Below are 18,353 nucleotides of genomic sequence, written 5' to 3' on the forward strand. Positions count from 1 at the left end.
TTGTCAAAATTGTCGACAGTAAATCACAGCGTCTTCTGACAGCATCACCATTCATGCAACTGAAACACAATGTTTTTTTGGCCATATTTACATGTATGATGGTCTCCTCCAGAGAAAATGACAAACAGCAGAATGTCTTGAACGTTTTCTCACACAGTCCACAGTGTTAGACACACTTCAGCCAATAATTTGATGCATTTATACAGTTACTGCATGTAATAGTACAGTTTGGGATTTGGGATTTCTTAGTCATGAATCAATACTCCACCAGAAGTGAAAAATTAATAAATAAATACATAGAATCCAACTAAATCCAAATTGGTTGAATTGATAAGCAATAACCCACCGACTAGATAAGTCATTTCCTCCCAGTTTTCAACCAGGCTTACAAATATCAGGCAAGGCAGACACAAACTGTTCTTGGATGGATGTACACAAACACTGTGGTAAGCCCGTTTGGGAAATACGATGCTTATCTCCTCGAAAAAAAAAGGAAAAAGGAAAGCAACACCCAAAACAAATCCTGCACAGCAATCAGGGAGACGGAGAAGAGGAAGCCTAAAATATACACGAGACCAAGGTGACCAACCAGGAGAGTCGGTTTTACTGCCACTCACCGACCATGTGCTTCCGGACGTGAGCCATGGTGTAAAACTTCTTTTCGCAGATCTCGCAGGAGAACTTCTTCTCTGCGTAGCCGTGGACAATCTTGTTATGCTCATGCAACGACCACAGCTTCTTGAAGGCCTTGCCGCATGTCACACACTTTAAAAGCACAAACAAGAGGAGGTCAAATAGGAAGATTACTGGTCTCATTTAGTTATGAGATATTCAAAAGACCAACATCTGGAACAGGCTTTTCAGATACAATCCAGGCGTGTGCGTTTATGCAAACCATTGAACGTGCAGTGTGGCAAAAAGGCAATTAGTTCTTAGATTAAAGCAGCAAATGATCTTCAAACCCACAGTAGGAGTCCAGCCGCTCAACGCAGAGGGAGTAATAGTGGAGGTTGTGAGACTGAACTGATTATTACTGACTGCCAATTGAATATGTAACTCAAACTGGTTTTAATAATTGCAAATGTGCGTATATACCAATTGGGAACAACACAACAGCCAGCGCATTACACGTGTTCAGGGATAAGACCGCCATAATAAAGCTGAAACTACTCTGAGCAAAAGGTGGGATTCTAATGGTGGTGGCAGAATCGTACCTGGATGCTCTTCTCACAGTCTGTCTGCTGGTGCAGCAGCAGCTCGCTCTCCAGCAGGAAGCGCTTCCCGCAGTTATTGCAGATCTGCATGCGATTGTGAGTGACGTTCATGTGTTTTTCCAGGTACCAGCGGTTGTTGAAGATGCGAGGGCATTTCTTGCACGGGAAGTGCTGCTTCTCCTCCAGCCGCACCTTCTGGCCCAGGCCCTCTGCGTCCAGCGTCCTCTTCCCGCCCTGCCGCTGGTTGGCCAGCGTGGCCTCGGCAAGTGTCTGCCTCATGGCAGCCGTCATGCCCGCCATGGCCAAGGCTCTGGTGCCCCGGCGAGGTCGATCCATCATGGAGGACTGCTCCAGGCCTGGAATGTTAAGGGTGTTTTCCTCTTCTTCTTCATCCTCCTCCTCCTCATCTTCCTCCTCGCTGCTTTGCCCCAGTATGTCACCCCTCTTAAAGTCATCATCCTCCTCTTCTCCAACTGCGTTGTCATTCTCCCCTTCGTTCTCCTCATTGCCCTCTGAGTCTTGCTCGTTGTCATGGCACTGACCAAACATCGCCTCTGTAGCAGGGGCAGGTTTGCCCTCTGATCCCTTCGACACATTAAGGGTTTGGTTGTTTAGGTTGACTTCCACGATGATCTGATCTCTGTTAAAGGAGGCGTGGCCGTCTGCTGGTTTTGCCTCCTCTCCGTTCCCCTCCACTTTACACAAAGCGACCACATCTGTGACGGCCCCACCTCCTGCGCCCTCCTCTTTCTGGTAGTACTGCTTTGTCTGAGAAGCCGTCTTGCCCGCCTCCTCCACTCTGACAGAGAAGGGGCTGCTGCCTTCTCTTGTGTACACCCTGCCGAGCTCTGACTCCTGTTTGATCTCCCGGTACAGCTGGCTGGGAGGCCTCGCTGCAGCAGCTGGGTCACTGCTGCCAAGCCCTTCCTGATTCGCCATATCCGCGCAGGTGGTTCTCAGCGAGTGGCTGCTGATGAGGTCGCGACAGGACGCTGCGATGTCGCTCATCTGAAGCAGCGTAGCGGCGTTGAGAACGTCGCGGACAGTGCGGCTGCTCACCAGCAGCTTAGAGGTGTAAATGAAGTTGAGGATCTGCTGAAGGCCCTGAGAGGTCAGGGCGTCCAGTGAGAGGTCCACGCGCCGCAGCTGCTTGCTTTGGGCAAAAAGAGAGTGGAAGAAAGGGCTGTAGGCGGCCAGCACGCCCTTGTGGGCCGGGAAGGTGCTGTGCTGACGCACCAGAACGATGTCAACGTCACACAGGTCAGGCTGGAAGAGTCTCTGCTCGTTCAGCCTGTCCATCAAACAGGTAAAGTGCAGAGCCACATCCTCCACCAGAGAGAACTCAGCAGACGGGAAGTCTGTCGTCTTCTCCACTATGAGCTGGAGGAGAAAGAGATGGAAGGACAGAGAGAAAGGTTTGAGAAGAAATGTACAGTAAAATAAATGTTCCTAAGAGATCCATGAGTTAGCACAAAGTTTTTCCTTTTGGTATCAGAAAAAGCCTTTTACACAGTATTGACTGCATATATACAGCACTGCACACTCTTGGTTCAGTATGCAAAGTTTGTTTTTTTCATATGCAGATATGCTGCACACACAAAAGTGACACCAACAAAATCTTGTGTACTGCAGTCATTCAAGTCTCCTTCTCAAATAGGATCACCATTAATATTTCCTTAAGATTAAAAAGTGAGTCAAAAAAAAAAGAAAATCAGCAGTCAAGGGAAGCAAAGCAGTGAATCCGGACTTCAAACCTCATGGATTTCACTTGACGTCGAGTGTTTTCGTGAAACGCTGGTGTGTTCTCTCTTTTGTCACAACGATTTGCATTCCAGGGCCGCTGTCCCTCTACCTGCTATCACACTTCCGACGGGACAAAGTTCATTCTTGACTTTGAGGAAACAATGTCACCCCAGGGCTACCTTTTAGTGAGGGTTGTCGAGCATTTCATCACACAGTATGACGCTAATTAGACGGAGTTTGTCCTGTTGTCATGGAACAGTGGATTTAAGACTATGACATGGAGACGTCTCAAACAAAACTCAACATGTTAAATTCAAGGCCAGACAGTGTATGAAGCCGGAAATAAGGTGCAGCTACATCTCAATTTCATTGTAATCTTTTGGGTGTTATCATGTTCAGCTGTGTGTTTGCATAGGTCTATATAAAATATTAATAAAATATGAATGGGAGGCTACAAACACTGTTCCACTGGTCCTGTGTTCTTGGAGTAGACTTCTTGAAATAAAGAACAGTAGCAGCAAAGTGGCTGCTCCACTAACCAGCCTTCCGTGCGGCTCAACATGTGCCGTTGCTAAAACTCAAAGTGGAAAACAAGTAATGTTTATGATAAACTCGAAGCACTTCGAAGTGAACGGCACAAAGTGTTTGGGCTCTGTGCTGTAAGTCAGGGAAAAATCAAAAGGTGTAACAATCAGCGCTCTGTGCAAGGTCCTCAACTTCCCAAGGTGGGTTTATTTTAGCACAGGAAGGGCAGGGTTTCGATCCAGATGGGATGCGAGTGAGGACAGAGCAGCAGAGTGAGCGCACACACACACACACACACACACACACACACACGTCTGGTCTCTGCAAGGACTGACTGGCCTGAGCATTGGTATTCAATGCCATTTCCTCCCTATTAGTCGGCTCTCGCAGCACACCAGCTCACTACACTCTCCCAGAGGGATGACGAATTATGCACACGACAAAACACGTCCGGAGAAATAATTAGGGAAACCACGCTGGATAAATACTAACTAAACAATTATTGGAAATTATAATTCCAGGCATCTATGGAAGGCAGAAGGAAGTCGACACGAGCCTCGTTTGGACATTAAAATGATATAGCTGTAAAGCAATAATTACATCTCTTATTTTCCAGTATTAGATAGAAATGTTACTTCATGATTCATTTAGATTTGAGACAAACAATTAGGGTATTTAAGGAGCAAACAGACTCTTAATGGGAATGAATCACACAACTGTAAAATGTCCTGTAGAAAAAAAAAAAAGAAGAACTTTGTCTTTCCTTTCTGCTCAACTTTTATTTTTCTCTTTAAGATCAATGGCAACGTCTTGTCATTGTTCAGGCTGGAAAATGGATTTGCATTAAGGCCTAACCTTGAGAATCTGCTCTGTTTGAAGAATTCAATTATGGCGTGTTAGATTTATTCATAGTTCTCAGCTGCTAAATTGGACCCCGAGCAAGAAGACCGGAGATCGGGTTATCTCTCTCAGTACAAGGCTGCAGACATCGCCCAAGGGCAAAACGCAGCAGCCTTAATCAGATCGACTATAAGTTGCAGGCTGGAAGTTATGCTCCTACAGCGATAATGATCTGCTTCTTCTTTTTGGGATTCAAACAGGACGACACAGTCAAAGACACAGGTCCAGAGGATGAGTAGCAACAAATGTGAAAGATCCACAGCTCGCAGAGTCTCTTTGGTCATCAGAGGGTCTGAGGATTTCTTTGCGATATCAAATGCATAATCTGACGTTCTGTCATGGCATTAAAACAACACCGAATGAGGTCTCACAATTACATTGCTGTCCGTTAAAGTCTGGATGATGCAGACTTTATTATTATCAATAAAAAAAATTAAATAATAATAATAATAATAATAATACACATTTAGATTCTTTCACTAAGGAAAGGCAAAGACATGGGGTGAGTTTATTTTGCTTATTTGTCTGCAGGATAACATGAAACAGAAAACTAATGAGATCATTTCAATTAATGAGATAAAAAGAAGAGATCATTTGATTGAAATATAAATGAATAAAATCTATATCAGTAGTAAATTCTGAGCAGATGATGTGCTCTTCAGGTGAAAATTACATCAAATTACATACAAATTTGTGATGGTTCATTAACTTCATTAAACTGGATTATGACCAACTTCCCCATTGAGATTACTCAAGTAAACTGGGAGATTACAAAGTTGAGTTAATGCCAATTCTAAGGTCACCGTGTTGCTATAATATACCTCAATAAAACCAGGTTTAGCGTATTCCTTCTGTTCCTTCCTGGCTCTCTGACATGAGCTTTTCAGGATTCCCCTCTCTACCTTCACTGGATGCTCTTGTGTTTTAAAGGCCTGACTTCATGAGACTGGACACTGATAAGTTTGTTGCTTTGAGAAATGACCTGATCCGTGGCGCGGCCATTTCTTCTCCTTCTCTTTTTTAATTTCCAAATGTGTGACTGGAGCCTTTCTCCTCGTTTTCATCTCTGCTGCTTGGCCTACATGCTCCGTCACGACTACACGGGTCATCAGCTGGTGAGCGTGATTCACGCTCCACTCCATGTTGATAATGAATTTGACAGAACCATTAGGAAAAAAAATTAATGTTCAAAATGTTTACCTTGAGGCTCCTGAATGAGGCGGGGCTCTCGGACAGATGCTTCATAACTAGTTCATCCAGCAGCAAATTATGGCAGTTATAATGCTGCTGCTGTGGATGTCATACCAAACACAAGGCCATTCTTGTCACATTTCATCACACTGTAACCAAACAAACAGAGTGCCTTGGACTGAATATCTAATGCATCTCGCCAGATCTCCATCTATCATTACTTCCCTGCCTCCCCCCTTGTCTCCCCACCTCCCTCCCTTCCTGTGAAATGTCAGGGAGAGCTTGTTTGCCGTCATTAGAGGACCGCCACCTTTAACCAGCCTCTCAGTCAGATGCCTCCCAATACATTATTCATATGTGGCCTGACCTGTGACAAACACACCGCGGGAGGGGGATTACTGACGCACCCAATGAGGGGCGTCATTTAAACCGGCTTCAATCAAAGCTCCACTTACCCTCGAAACACAGATCGTTTCATCATCAGCCAAAGACAGCATCTATAGCGATGTAGAAGCCTCGGCGGGACCGTTTCACCACGCAGCTCTCAAGGTTGATGCATTTCAGCCCCATAAAATCATTCTGCACTTTGCCGCAGAACGCTTATATCCCCTTTATGTGATTCAGAAGAGGACAGTTGTTGTTATAGCTCAGTGCTGCATTTGATACAAAGATTTTGACCATGACCATAAAATTATATAAGCTCTGAGGTGGAATTGTTAAAACACAGAAAGGTCAAAACTACGAAGCCACTGCCATGCAGGGTAATGACACTGGAGTATACCTAATAAACATAAGCATGTTAATGTTGTCACTGTGGCATAAAAACTCAAAGCACTGACATGCAGTCTCACAGAGATGCTCACATGGCTGCACAGTTATTGCATTTTCCATTAAAACATTTTGACTAATTGGCCTGATGGAAGCTCTGTAATGAAATGTCAAACTCAGAAAGGCAGCAGTACAAATACAAATCAGCCTTTTGTTTAACTGCTCTAATGGGGCCTGAATTAGAGGGAAAAGCACTTTGCCCAAGGACAGGAAGTGTCACATGTCATATCTGCCCACATCTGGAAGCATGATGGATTCTCAGAAAGATAATCAGGCATAATTAAAAACGCCGGCACCACTTTAATTGGAAGTCATAGATTCCAACTATAAAACTAGTTCACCGCAAACCCAGTTTGGATGCAGCTCTGATAGTTGATGCACAGCATTACAAGTCCGCGAGAGTGGAAAAGTGAAAACTGAAGAGCCCACAGTGAACATGCCAATCAAAGTGAAAGGCCAGTGTTAAGTCTTCCCCCACCTCAGCCACGGCTGGGCTCCAGTGGTACGGACTTGGCACAGTCTGGATGCGTGGCCCTGAGCCAGACCGACCCTGAGGATGAAACCCCTCTTTCTAATTTTACTGCCGAGAATGCCACTTCTCTCCCACACCTTCACGCTGGATGGCCTGTGTGGATTTAGTACTCTATAAAGTCTGCACAGCTCTACTATCCCCTGTAAGTGCTGCGACCTCTGTCCATGAACTGCAACATAATAAATACTCATCCGTTAATACTGCAGCGAATCTCAACCAGTGTGACTATTCGGAATATTTTGACCTGTGTTTGTCTTGATTCACGAGCTAAACAACATCTACCCTGGCTCTCTCTTTGGCTTGCTGACTGGTGAGCAGACTGAGTCATTAGTAAGGGCCAAAGTCAGAGCACAACATAGAGTCACAGAGTCATGGAAGCATCAATAGAGCGAGGAAGGGCAGGCTGTGCTCAGACAGGAGGGAGTCTCACGGGAGAAAACACTGCAGGGGGTTAAAGCTTTCTCTCTGAGTGCATACAGGCTGCTTAGATTAAACTCTGTGTCCTTACACACCAGATTCTTCATCGAGTTGGGTGATATGGATAAAATTACCTTTATCATATGCCACTGTGACCGGTTTTGTCCCATGTCTGCCGACCCAGTCCACTAAGTAAATCTCCAGGTCTGAGGACAGCAGCTAACATTAGCACTGAATAACACAGAAAAGCTGCTATAGTTCTTGCATTTGTGAAAAATCTGGGCATTTTGGTTCATGTTATATGCTTGAAAAAGAAAAAAAAAATGTGTATTTCTTCTGCGCTTCAACACTCAAGGCCCTCTCCACAGAGGAAGCTGCCATGGATGGTAACCACAGCAGCTGTGGAATTGGTCACAATTAACACTCCTTACAGACTTTAATAGGTGGTTTTCACAAGAGTGGACTCCTGAAAATCACATTATTGTGCTCCACAAGGAGGAGCCGGGGGAAGCCGATTTTCTCACAAACCCAAATTAAGCACAAGTTTACACGAGACTAGGAAGAATAAAAATTTTAAAAAAGGATTCATTTGTTAGCCTGACCAAAACCAGACTTAGAAAATAATAAACAGAAACGTGTCAGTCTGAATGAAATCGTATAGTTAAAACCAGGCTAAAACACCCAGATAATGTGCTTGAGGGTCAAATCGCTGCTTCATGTAAACACTCAATTAGACTCAATTGGGCCTAGATGCTCTGAATATATTCCAAACGCTGAATCTTTTTGTATCAACAGTAAAGTGTATATCAATGCAGCCAAATTCACAACAGAGCTGCTCTTATTCACAGATTTTTTTGTTTTTCTTTTGTCAGATGGCTGAACATGTCAGAAATTGTAACTGCCACAGAAGGGGCATCTGAGGCATCTGTCAGAAGGGAGTCCAATCCACAAAGACCCTCAGTTGGGGACTGGTCAGAGCTCTTCTGGAGGCATGAGGCGGACCTGCACATTGTTAGGTGGCTGGTTAGAATGTTACAGCTGATTGGCATAAGTTCTTTTCAGACTGCATGTTATGTTCGCATGCCTGATCCTTTGGAGCCCACTGCAATGTGACCGCATTTTATTTAGTAAAGCGTGACGTCACCCCTTTCAAAACTCGACTCGGACTCCTTTTAGAAAAATAGATGTTGGATGGTAGGAGAAAGGCAGTCACTTACAATAAAAATAAAAGGTTTTAGGTCTCAGGTGGCTTACATTTTGTCTTGTTTTTAAAGATCACTTAATTATTAGAAAGGGCAACTTTGGTCTTAATGGTTCTTCTAAAAAAGTTAAACACAACAACAACAACAACAAAAAGCCACTGATTTAAAGAACAATTCCAGCTCATCTCAATCTGAATTCTGAACATGTTACACATTAAAAGAGTTAATAGACAAGTACAACTCTCTACAAGCATCAAACAGTCCATGTCTACCTACATGGCACAAAAAAAAGAGATCATCCACACACACACACACACACACACCAAGACAGTAATCCTGTGAGCTCATGCCCCAGCCCCCTTTTCACTCATTGGGGCGTTTGAGGGTCGCCGGGGTGTGATATGCCACTTCCACCCACAGAGCACTTCAACCTACAGTAAAGAGCACACTCAGCAGCCCTCGTCACAGCGAGGTCTCCTGCTGAGGGGCCCTGCACAGGGCTTGACGTGACTGACACCCAGAGGAAGGAGAGTGGGCACCGTGTCAGGCCTCATCTCACTCATCGGCAGAGAGATGGTAGGAAACCAGTGCCCACTCCGACAAACGCATATCCCTGAGTCATCAGTGCAGTGCAGAGCATAACAGGCCTGAATGAAAGCTCTCCACACAGAGATCCGCCAGTGACAGCAGCATGTTTAGTCAGAGCTTTACGTGGTGGGAAATGTGTCAGCTCACCCACAACCAAACAGAATGGGACAAGGGCATGTCAAGTCCTGGTGGAGTCCAATCAGACAGTCATTAAAAAGTCATCAGGCTAATGTCTGATGCTGTGTCCTCTGTGCGCTCACCAGGCAAAGCCTTGCTGCTGACGCTACATGACAGGTAGAGTCTCAGAGATGCTGAGCAAGAGATGTGAGCTGAGGACGATTCTTAGGACAATGCTTAATCCTCAGTTGTTGTCTGGTCTGGGATGCAATCTGACGAAACCATCAGCGTTTGTATCCCTTTGTGGACAGACATTTGAATGGGCCCGCTGGGCAAAAGCCAAGTCTCAATGAGCCACTTATACTTTTTTTTTTTTTTTTTTTGGAAAGACAAATCCTAAGACTATGATGAAATGTAAGGCAACATGTAAGGAAAAAATGGCAAAAAATGACTAAAAAGATGCAAAAACAAATACAGAGTCATCACAAAAGTGACTGCAAAGACAGAAAATGACCAGAAACGGACAGAAAATGTGCACAAAAAGACACACATTAGTAAAAATGATGTCAAATAACAACAAAGTGATGCATAACAGCCACACAATGACCACACAGAAACAAACCGGCTACAAAATGTTGCCTATTTCCATGAAAAGATGCAGACACCGACACAAAAGAGACACAAAACAGCTAATGTGAGACAGAGAACAATCACAAGGTTTAAAGATAACTACAGAGAGACATAATGAAAGAGACACAAAAGAGCTATAGATGGGAACAAAACAATTTCAGACACAAACAAAGATGCAGAAAGAAAACGGGAGCAAATGAAAAGAAACCACAAAATTACAGAAACAAATCAAGGACTGACTGGGAGGAAAATGACTGTAAAAAGGGTAGAAATCAAATAGCAATCAACTGAAGAAACACAATACGACTGTCATATTAGCTGTGGGGGCCTTTTACACACAGCTGTCCAAGAGGCTGCTGCCCACAGTCTGCACTCATCTCCTGTCTGACTCCAATCAGCACGGTCAGCCGGCACTGACCTTGAACTGGAAGAATATACAGTAGCAGATACCAGAGTACATCCGTGCAACGTGTCTGAAACTCTGAACGCACAGGTTCATAAATATCTATTTGTGCCCATTTCAGTAACCAGGAAGTAAACAAATCTGGCATACGGGCAGACACTGCAGGTCCACAGCCAGAGGAAGAGGAAGCTCATGTAAGCAGACGCATTATCCCGTTATCAGACATGAGAGATAAGCCAGTTTAACACCAGTGGCAAACTCTAGTTTCCCCAATGTGATCATTACGGTGCTATCCCAGAAAATGCTCATAGAAAAAAGTAAAAATCACTGTTTGCTGACTAAAGAGGGAGCCAGAGCGGCACATGACACTGCTGATGTCACACATGGGGTAGTCACATGTGCAGTCACATTAAAGAGGAGTTTAATACTCAGCAGGAAGAATGCACTGTTTATTAGATAATAACGGTGTTAAAGCTAGCACTTAAATCCCATGAGAGAAGGCTGTGGGGCTCTATAATCCAATAAACTCGGGGTGCATATGATGCGGACCGGAGGATCGTGAATCTTCTTTACGTTATGCTGTGAAAACCTGCTGAAGGTGAAGAATCAGAGTGCTACAAACGCAGCAGTTCAAACGCGTCTGTTCACGACTTGTACTGAGAAAAAGAAAAAAGAAATAAATCGATCAAGTTGTTGAAAGACTAATGTCCAAAGCCAACAAAATGCTTGATTTTAATTCATTAGTTGGTGCTTTTCTGATGGCTAGCGGAGGTATCCGGAGGGTGTCTGGAGTGCTGCTTGTGAATGTTCTCAAAAAGTAACACACAAGGAGGCTGGTAGAGGACGTGTAGGGACAAACGTTCGCAAACGTCAGGAGTCATTGATTTAGGGAGCCTAAATACCATCAACTTAACAAGGAAGCTGTCACATTTTCTGTTGTGATCTCACAGCAACAAATCCCCAACCTCCTTCATCGTCTCCATGTTCATCCTCCTGCAAACCGACAGCCAAAAGACTAAATCACTTCACAGTTCGGTGCTGGCTGTTCACTTTCCCTTTCTGTCACTTTAGCCAATCATTTCATTCCCTTGAGCCAATTAAAAATTATTTTAACTTTCTTAAATGCGTCATTCACTGCTGGCTGCAATTAATAAAGACAATATTATCTGCCTTAGTGCTGCTCTAATCCCAGACATCCAACCCCCCCCCCCCCCCCCCCCCCCCACCTCACCGCTGGCTATTCCCCGTCTTAATCTAGCAGTTTGGACTCGGCCCATGCGGACTTACCCTGGTGGAGCTCAACCACCAGCTTCCATCATCACATTTAAACACATTTCGATCTATATGTTAATGCATCCACAGGTGACGAGCCAATCTACAAGTGATATGGGTTTGCCCGAGCATGAAATTGGAGAGCACAAACAAAAAAATAAGGATGAGAGCACAGCTTGAGAAGTATCGTGGCATCATACACTGCATTAACATTTGACAGCACGAGTGGGATTGACTCAGCTGCTTGAGCCCGTTCTTGTCCTTTGAACAAACTGGACGCGGCGTGCGTTATCAGCTTGGCGAAGAGGCGAACTGTGAGTGAATGCCTGTGCTGCCCATTCAGAAGCCAAGCCCAATGAAGACGTCGACCGTCAGTCATCTGGAGCTGAGATGACGAGCGGCAGGATTATCTAAGGACCCACCTGGAGGCCGAGAGGGTGGAGGGAGGCATGAGGGGAAGCGATGACGCTGGAGAAGCTCCAAAGCGGAGCTCTTAGTTTTGGTTTGGGCCTATGAGCTGAGAGAGGAAATGCTGACTCAGCGAGCCCAGCCAAGAGAGGAGCCCATGGTGCTGGCATCTCCTCCTCACACACACGCTACAATGCTTCCACACACCACCGCTCTGCTGGAGTCATGACACACTGTTCCCGAAACTGTTGCCCAACACGTATGTGTACAATGCACACACACACACACACACACACACACGCATTCATCAGTAAACACGGGTGTGTGCCACCAAATAACTGCGGGGTTCATCAAGAAATATTTCCATTTATGAAATGCAAGCAGAGGCCACTCCGAAAATCAACTCTGAGCCGATTAAATCAAAATGTGTCCGCACATTGGGCACAAAAGGTGAAAGATGCCCCTTTAAAAGTAAGCTAATAAAGACAGCAGATGACTCCTGTGTGCAGACAGAGCCGAGGGCTGTGGCACAGGATGAAACGGGGATATCTTCGTTATCCCCTTTCATCGCACGACACAAAAAGAGAGGAGGCTAACATGAGATTCCAAGGAGCTCCTCATCAGACGACTCCCTTTGCCATGCTTTGTATGTGCGGAGCCGGTTGATATGTTTGATGAGAAGGTCAGAGAGGACAGAGTGGGAAAAAGTAGAGGAGAGGTAGAGGGGGAGCATTGTTTTTTTCTAAAGCCGCAACCCCTCTTTGGATGCCTGAGTAAGGGTGAAAATGAGCTTAAAATTCAGAGTTTGACAGATTTAAGTTAAGAACTTTTTTCTTTAAAGTCTTGCATGTGTTGGGGGGAAGGGGGGGGTGTATATCCTTCTACAGACACGAGATATGTCACATTAAAGGCTTGAATAATCGGTTAGAGTAAATAAAAGTCTTTCATGTTAGCGCTCCTCGGTGAGCCACAGCGCACAAAGTTTGCCATTCACACCACAGCACCTTACTATTTCAAAAGCAATAAACAGATAAACTAATCAAGTCTCACCATTCCAACCTTCTTCGATTTCACGATTTCTGGAGGCACATCTGTGCGGCTTTTCTTTGAGCTCCTTCCACAGTTTTTCTGCAGAAAAACTGAACTTTCTCTGTTTCTGTTCACCTAATCCTCAGACTGGCCCCGTGATGAAGAGATCCGGGCTCAAAGAGGAGCATACCAGCTGTTTATCGCTACACCATACAAGGCTGCATCCCAAAATTACAAGACGGCGTCCTTCTGCCACGAAAAAAAAAAAAAAAGACCAGCTCACAGCAGAAATATAAGGCCTGTCAGATAAAAATGAGGAAGCGTGAGGAGGGTTTTGGACCTATCTGGAACTTTCAGGAGATCTCTTACTAGATAGGGATGCTAATGAACCCGTTGCATGCATGTGAAACACCTGAGATGTGAGCTATAAATGCCCTATAAAATGAAAATGCTGATTCCTGTAGTATCTGACTTCCCCTCCTGAATGAATCATTTAAAGCCAATGCAAGATCCTGAGAAAAAAAAAGACATTTTAGGCTATACCAAAACAGACTTTTCGAAATATTACTTGAACAAGCATGTCTGGAAAGACGTCATTTCCCCCAGATTGATCCAAGTTTTGTCTACATGAACGAATCCAAACATAAATACCGCACCATTAGCTTGAATGCACCAAACACCCGACAAGCCCTTCTGTGCCTCAGACTGAGGGACCTCCATTACTGCTCCCTCCTCAGGAGTGACGCAATTTTCCTCTGTCAGCGGCGTTGAGGAGAGCACACACAGGATGCTGTTGTGAGGTGGCACCCTTAGAAGAAAACTGTAGCTCTTTGCTAATGTGCAGGGGTGGGAAAAGGCAGCAGAGAAATCTAAACTCGGGGGCAGCGATCGATAACCGAGAGCAGGGAGACTGAGGCACAGGTGGGCCAGAAGACCCGTGAGGACTCTCTGAGGAGCGGTTAACATGGGAGCTTCTCTCTTTCTGACAACATGTTCCTCCCTGGCACTTTTCGCCTGTTCTGCCCGCAGGACTCCACCAGAGATAAACCATGCTTTGAAAATAAAGATAAAAATAAATCTCAGCTTATCCAAGAGCCCTGAAATCTGAGTAAATTCTGTTCTCTCCGAGTGGCCTCTCCTCCAGATTAGACATTAATGAAACAAAAAAAATAGGAGCCGACTTTCTTTTGCAGCAAAAGTGCATGTGAACGTTGCAGCAACACATTTTTACAGCCCCGATCGGCAATGCCGCAAAGTAAGTTGTGCAATACTGTCTAAAACCTTTCCACTGTGACCGTTTTAAGCTTGAGATGAGTTTACTGTCCCACATGTAGACTCTCATTCAGACATAATGACATGAGCGGCGTTCAAGAACCTCAAACAAAAGTTCTACTGCAGTCAAACGGAGAATAAACCCATTTCTTGCACTTTTCTGCGCATTTTCACTGCAGCATGTGTACAAGTCCACAAAGATAAGCAGCTAATAATCTATAATGAGGTCATTCCTGTGTTTAACACAAACATTAATCTGTGTCCGTGACTAAACATCAAACAAATATTTGTGATGACTATCAGATCAAGGATTCCTGCTTGTGCCTGGCAAGTCTCCAAAAGCAGCACAGAAACCTCACTTTAATCTGCTTTAAAGCTCCTTTAAGTCTTTCCGTCGGTGTTTACAGCTGCGCCTTCAACCATAAGACCACTTTAGATGTCTCCGTCTTCAATATCTCTCAGCATCTTTTTTGAAATTCCAGTGAAACTCTAGAAAAAAAAAAAAAAAAAAAAAAAAAAAAAGGGGTTTGGCCTCTGATAGCGGAGCTCAAAGTCAAGCTTGGGCACACAGTTAAATTGGAGTAACAGAAAGACAGCAGTGCTGCTGAGAAACAATAAAGGAACGCACACAGCCACTGCACCTTCCTTCAAACAAGTGTGTGCCATTTGAACCAACAGGAACAAAAGACACCTTACATAAGCCCAGTGAGTCCGACCTTGCTGTCTGCAGGGCCTTGTCCACTGCTCTTAATCTCAGGGGCATAAATTAGCAGAAACTAACTACAGTACGCACGGAGCGTCCAAAAAAAAGAGCAGCCTCTCACCAGAGGCCGAGTGGATGTCTGCCGGAGTTTGTTGCCGGGTCTCGGGAATGGCTGCACTTGTCACAAAGACTGAGGACGGTTCCCTCGCTCAGCACCCAGAGACAGCGAAGCCTCAAAGTCAAGGGTGGGCAGGAATGCCCTGAATAGGCAGTTACGTAAAACTCACAGCACCCTGAGAGGACACACACAGAGCTGCTCGAGCCCTCGCAATGCTGACTGGATGTTAACTGTATCAAAGGGCCAAAAGTGAACCCTAGAAACATGTTTAGCGTGTCATTTCGTGCTTCTACTTTGGGACTTTGAAAGGTTCTGTAGTCTAGAAGCATTTTCCCAACGATATTTTGCATCTTTATTGGAAGTCTTGCGTCTCTTTTGGGTCACTTTCTTTCACCTTTTTCCCCATTTTTGGTTTGTGTGAATGTTTAGCAGAAAGCTTATTAGTGAATTTGTTTGAACATATTTCCATCCAGTAACGCTCCTTTCGGGTCGTTTTACACGCCTCTGAATTTGCTCTGCATCCTCATGCACTTCCTTTCTGCCTCACCACCAGCATTGTGCGTTCTTGTAGTCATTTAAAGACTGAAATACTAAAACTTTAAAACAGACGGTCTGGTTTTCACGGGCCTCATAAGCGGGTGGGCCCATGAGCCGTTGCTGCTTGGCCTGTACAGTGAAAAGAAAAGAGGAAAAAAAAGCAGAAGAAGCTATTGATTAAGAGGGAAATCAACGGTGACAAATCAGCTTTTGATGTCAACAAATGTACAAAGGCATGTACACCAAAACAGTCAGAAGAGAAGCCTTCATCTCTGATGCTCACAACCCGGCGTTGGACACAAACTCTTAGCACCTTGCTGCAGTTTGCTCTCATGCACTTCCAACGAAAACACTGGAGGAAAGCACAGCAACAACCGAACCTCTCTGTGCCGCTTTCCAGCCGCCAGAAGCCACCCAGCGAGCACCAGGACTAACCCCGCTGACCTGACCCAGATATTAACCCAAGCCTCCAGATGTGAGCGGCGCTGGGATTACTCCACCACTGCATCCAGCTCCACATGCTTTCCTAATGAGGCATCCTAAAATGACCCCGGAGACACAGCCAAGTGTTTGCTTCGCTGTCAGACTCTGTCAGTTGTGCTCCTATCTGCTGAGGTAAGGGGGGGGGGGGGGGGGGGGGGGGATACAGAACGTTAATGAGTAGATACGGAGTTTCACGCAGCAGATGAAGTGCAAAGTAAAGCTGGAAATCATCCAATGAATGTTGGGCTTTCTGCTTTGATGGAAAGGCTTGAATCAGTTTGTAAGTACCTAAACTAAATCAAACCTGAGCTGCTGGAAGCATCAGGGACCATTTCACCTCCCCGTCAGTGTCAACTGAAACCATGCCAACTTATTGAGGAGAGACACCCTCTCCTGTGCTGAGCTGATTGTCTAAAGAAGACAGACATGCATGTCTCTTCTTGACCAACTTGACCTGCACCTGCTTGGAGGGCGAAGAAAAAAAAAAAAGGGAAAAGAAAAGGTGGCAGCTTCACTTTCACTCATCCTGGCCACATTCGCACCCGCCGCGACCGGAGTCTCGTGCAGAAGCGCCCTGATATTAAAGAATTTAACTCCTTGTCCGCGTCAATGTAGCTATTGTAGCCCCTGCATTCTTTCGGCGGCTTCAATTTCCAACTTGCGTCGTGTCGGCAAGTTACAAACTTCACTGCGAACGACGCGAAGCACAAAGCACACGTATGACAACCAGCTGCGGGGAGGCATGATGAGGCAAAAGTGTGGCAAGTTTCATCGGCCTGCTAAGTAGCGCAAATTTGCAAGAGATCAAGAAGGGACACAAAATAAACAAAAAAAAAAAAAGAAGAAGAAGAAGAAGCAGCGCTGCCCTGCAGCCTACCATTTTGATCCAGCGTTTCGAGGCTCAAAGGAGTCCCAGAATAACTCCTTTCGCTCCAGTTTCCCCCTCGCCATGAAAATGACCGTCGGATAGTCACATTTCTTCAGTTTTTGCCTTCTCCTCAGTCTCTTTCCCCCCGTGCTGCCGTAGCGTTCAGACAGACAAAAATGCAGAGGCTGCTTTTGCACAAGGAATTGGTGATTGGAGCTCGGGGATCATATGGGCTTTTTGTCAGACGTTTTTAAAGGGACACGGTACTGTTTCAAAACGCGGAGTTGCGATTCAGGCGCTTTTCTTCCTGCCGCACGGTCAATGTTTTGAGGCGAGGAGGAGGACGGCGGGGAAGGACACACGGCCATATGGCGCAAACGCTGGGTGCGCTTCCTCGCGCTGTGCAGCTCCGGCGCTGTGACGTCAGGCGGCGGGCAGACAGATGCGGGGGGTCAGAGAGTTCATTGGTTTCCCACATCACAGCAGTCGCTGCGGATTCACGCGCAGCGTACATGCCGCAAATTAGCGCCATATGCTTCCAAAAAACTCACCGTGACCCAGGGCCGCGACTGAGCATCCTGCGGCGGTTTTGTTCAGGCGGATTTGAGACAAAACCCAAAAGTGGCGTCACGACATAAACAGAGAAAGTAGAGGAGCATCGATCATAGCATGTTGCAAAACCACAAAAAAAAAAAACACAATTTAGCAGAGCGGAGAACACGGTGACGTTTAGGGAAATGACACGACAACAGCGCAAAAACAAAACATTTTAAGTAACACATCTTATACGGACCAACAAAAGTATAAACACGACATTAAAGCAGGAAACAAACATTTTACACAATGTGCCATTTAAAGAAAACAGCACAAACCAAAATAAAACAGATTTCCCAAAAACAGAATGCAAAACAATAATAAGTCAGATGCGTTACAACATGAAATGCCAGCATATGAGAAAAGTTTTTCAGAAAAGCAACATGACAGCCGGTGACAGCAAAACCAAAAGCACAACAAAACGGGACACATCTGCACATCTGTGTTTCAGAGAACACCAAACACAGCAAAAAGAGAGAAGACAAACATGAAAGAACACAAATTTGTGTTAGAAAGAAAAAAAAAACAGTCCAGAGAGTAACGTTCATAAAAAGAAAAACAACAAAACAGAATTGTTAATGATATATCTCAACTATCAAAGCATTTCGAAAAGGGAAATCTCTTTGGGTTTCATTTCAGAGCCACCACAGCTCAAGCCCAAAGTAAGTTGTGCCCTAAACAAGACGAGGCCTTGAGAAGCAACAGTGTGCTTTAATCCCAGCGGTCACTGGGTGAGAGGCAGGGTTCGTCCTGGACCGGTGCGACACACACACACACAA

The 18,353-nt window shown here is 45.1% G+C and overlaps 1 protein-coding gene across 2 annotated transcripts in view; it reads right to left on the reverse strand.

Annotated features, from left to right (window-relative positions):
• zbtb47b (zinc finger and BTB domain containing 47b) overlaps positions 1-17,506 on the reverse strand; it is a 29,231-nt gene extending 11,725 nt beyond the window's left edge. The window contains exons 1-3 of one of the 2 annotated variants that reach the window (XM_072378069.1): positions 16,990-17,506; positions 1,215-2,594; positions 618-765 (exon numbers count right to left, since the gene is read on the reverse strand). In XM_072378069.1, coding sequence (XP_072234170.1) covers positions 618-765; positions 1,215-2,594; positions 16,990-16,992 — 1,531 coding nt within the window. In that variant the 5' untranslated portion in view covers positions 16,993-17,506. Of the gene's footprint in view, positions 1-617; positions 766-1,214; positions 2,595-5,582; positions 5,725-16,989 lie in introns of those variants that run through there. The other variant, XM_072378068.1, reaches the window with a different exon arrangement.
• Between the last annotated feature and the right edge of the window lie 847 nt (positions 17,507-18,353).

The sequence above is a fragment of the Leuresthes tenuis genome, unplaced genomic scaffold (genome assembly GCF_036924035.1).
Source record: "Leuresthes tenuis unplaced genomic scaffold, fLeuTen1.0.hap1 SCAF_24, whole genome shotgun sequence".
NCBI classification, from domain to species: Eukaryota; Metazoa; Chordata; class Actinopteri; order Atheriniformes; family Atherinopsidae; genus Leuresthes; species Leuresthes tenuis.